General features: G+C 41.2%; 1 protein-coding gene across 1 annotated transcript in view; it reads left to right on the top strand.

The window, feature by feature from the left end:
• LOC107734613 (immunoglobulin superfamily member 8-like) overlaps positions 1-3059 on the top strand; it is a 14839-nt gene extending 11780 nt beyond the window's left edge. The window contains exons 5-6 of the mRNA XM_016546616.1: positions 1263-1679; positions 2480-3059. Coding sequence (XP_016402102.1) covers positions 1263-1679; positions 2480-2613 — 551 coding nt within the window. The 3' untranslated portion in view covers positions 2614-3059. The remainder of the gene's footprint in view (positions 1-1262; positions 1680-2479) is intronic.

Below are 3059 nucleotides of genomic sequence, written 5' to 3'. Positions count from 1 at the left end.
TTTTTTTTCACCTTATTTCAAATTACTGACTCACACTTTTCTCATCCTAATTTTACAAGTTGAAAGTTAAAAAACAACACACGCACAGTGCTGACTGACTCAGATAACGGCCGGGTGTTCTCCGAGTCCGATCGACTCGGGTATTACACACAATGTTAAACAGACCCGGGACCCGAAGTAATAGATTGGGACCCGACCCGGACCCGGCTGACCATTTAAAATATAGCCCCGAACACGTACGGATCCCGGGTCGGGTCCCGGGTCCTCGGGTCTCGGGTCCTCCGTGTAGACCTCTACTCTACACATATCATACACTGAAGGACCTGCATATGTGCCTTTATTGCCTTGGGCGCCACGACCAAAGGGTGAATAGGAACAACCTGGACAAAAACTGAAGGTTTTTGCCTGAAGAAGAATTATCCAAATGTTGTGGAGATTCTACCCTCAGCATCTAGAAGACGAGAGAAAGTCAGAGCAACAGGAAGCAGAGCAAGCCAAAGTGAAAAACGGGGAGTCTTAAAAAACCCTCTAAATGTAGGCAGAAACCAAATACTTCATAAAATACACTATCGCTCAAAAGTTTGTCATTTTATTTCCAGCATTTTGTTTTTATTCAGCAAGGATGCATTGAAATGGTCAAAAGTGACAGTGAAGACATGTATAATGTTACAAAAGATTCTATTTCAAATAAATGCTGTTCTTTTGAACTTTCTATTCATCTGTGAATCCTGAAAAATAAAACGTATCACAGTTTCCACAAAATATTGTGCAGCACAACTGTTTCCAACATTGATAATAATCAGAAATGTTTCTTGAGCAGCAAATCAGCATATTAGAATGATTTATAAAAGGTTCATGTGACACTGAAGACTGGAGTAATGATGCTGAAAATTCAGTTTGATCACAGAAATAAATTACTTTTTACAATATATTCAAATAGAAAACAGCTATTTTAAATTAGAATAATATTTCACTGTATTTTCAAATAAATGCAGCTGTTGTGAGCAGAAGAGACTTCTTTAGAAAACATAAAAAAAACCTTACCAACCCCAAGCTTTTAAATAGTAGTCTATAAAATACTATCAAAACGCTGATTTTTCACCTAGTTCTAATTTAAAAATACATAATAAATCTTTGATTTAAACAAATAAAAATAGTCTTTATTTACTTTATTTTTTATTTTTTTCTTGTGGGTGAAGTGTGACCCAGATGCCGTGTTGAGAGTATATTAACGCAGCGTTTGTGTTTATGTGTCCATTCAGAGGTGCGTGTATCTGCTAGCATTGGTTTACCGCGCCGGCCGCTCCTGAAGCGTGGCAGCACCGTCACCCTGCTCTGCAACATCTCTGTGCAAACCACCGGAGCTTCACGAGTCGAGGTGCAGTGGCTTCAGGAGCCGGCGAGGAAAGACGCCGCTCTTTCTGAGGACAGCAGAGGCTGCCTCCTCGCGACTCTGAGCTACGACGGCCTGACGCTCATCTACAGCAACGGCAGCAGTTTGAGCGTGGACCGTGTGTCTGCTGGCTGCTTCAGGCTGAGGATCTTCTCGGCCGCTGAAGAGGATCAGGGACACTATCAGTGTCGAGCCGAGGTTTGGGCGCAGGATCCACGCGGCGGATGGTACAACACCGGCGCTAAAGCCGAGTCAGTGACTGTACACCTGTACCTGTACGCACGAGGTGAGTTATGATCAGATGAGAGAAATCTGTTCCTGTACAGGAATAACCCGTCTGACAGTATTTAGTTTTCTAGTGCAGGGGGTTTTTACCGACCCCCTTTCTAAAATATAAAGGCATCTATATATTTGGTATATTATTTTATATTTAAAAAATACTTTGAGAAAAAACTAGCTTACAAAACGTTTGTTAACAAAAACGAATAAGACGAGGCATGGCACACACCGCATGCTGTATTATATACCGACTTATAAATTACAGAACGTTTAGCAAACACTGAGGAATCAAATAAAAAATAAAATAAAAGAGAGCCTCCATAGCGTAACGTGAGGTAAACAGTAAAGATAACAAGCTTTTCAAAATGAAATTGAAAAGTAAAACTAAACTTGCATGTTTAGGTGACAGTGCTTGCATGTTTTTCCCCCACAAGAACACCAACATGTTCACCTTCTCTGGTTTAAGAAGCGGCCTTTTACTTAACTTTAGCTTGAAAACCATCCATCGTTTCCTCAATATGCGTCATTTTTGCTGCGCGCAGCTTCGCGCTCGTGCTGACGCGGCGATTATAAACCAGGCTCTACTACACTCCAGCGCTGCGCAGTTCAAACGAGTCGTGCGGTTTTAGTTTTGCACCCCTTTTCTAGTGGTTTCCTCTTTCCTTTTTAGCGTAAAAAATTATTGTGTTCAGCATCGAACGTATGCTGGTGTTTTTTACAAGTTACCTCTAGCGTGCTTGCATGATCTGGTGTTGAGCTGACAGACTCATTATTATTGATACATGTTTTGATTTATTTCCTCCCCAGTCACTGATCTGCTGCTCTTACCTCTCGTGATCGGCGTGTCGTCGGCTCTGTTCGTGGGCGTGCTGATTATCGCCACTGTGACCTGCTGCTTCATGAACAGACTGGCTAGACAGCGCTCACGCATACGGAAGTAGGAAGAATGAAAGAGACTTTCATTGAAAACATTGTTAGTTGAATGGAGCAAAGAAAAATGGGTTTTAAACAGGTTTAAGGTATTTTGGCAGACTTGACATAATGTGCACTCACACTTGGGAAGGAAATCAGAACGATACTGAAAATGTTCTGGACCGTCACGTTATATTAATCCATATGTGGATGCTAACAGTTGCATATACACAAATGCACGCAGATACACTTCAAGCTGTGACATTGTGATTTGCACCGTTTCTAGAGACTCTAGCGAGAACTAGCAGAACCACTAATAATAAATCCACAGATGTCCAGCACTGAAATCACTCACTGTTTTTACACTGCTATTAAACATGCTCATAATTCAGTGTGAGATCAACAAAATACTTGTTAGTAGAAAACACTTTTATGGCACTTTACGGCATGCCATATTTTTCATCTTTTCACTGTT

This window comes from Sinocyclocheilus rhinocerous, unplaced genomic scaffold (assembly GCF_001515625.1).
Source record: "Sinocyclocheilus rhinocerous isolate Xijiao unplaced genomic scaffold, SAMN03320098_v1.1 scaffold2145, whole genome shotgun sequence".
NCBI classification, from domain to species: Eukaryota; Metazoa; Chordata; class Actinopteri; order Cypriniformes; family Cyprinidae; genus Sinocyclocheilus; species Sinocyclocheilus rhinocerous.
This window is presented reverse-complemented; position numbering and strand designations above follow the sequence as displayed.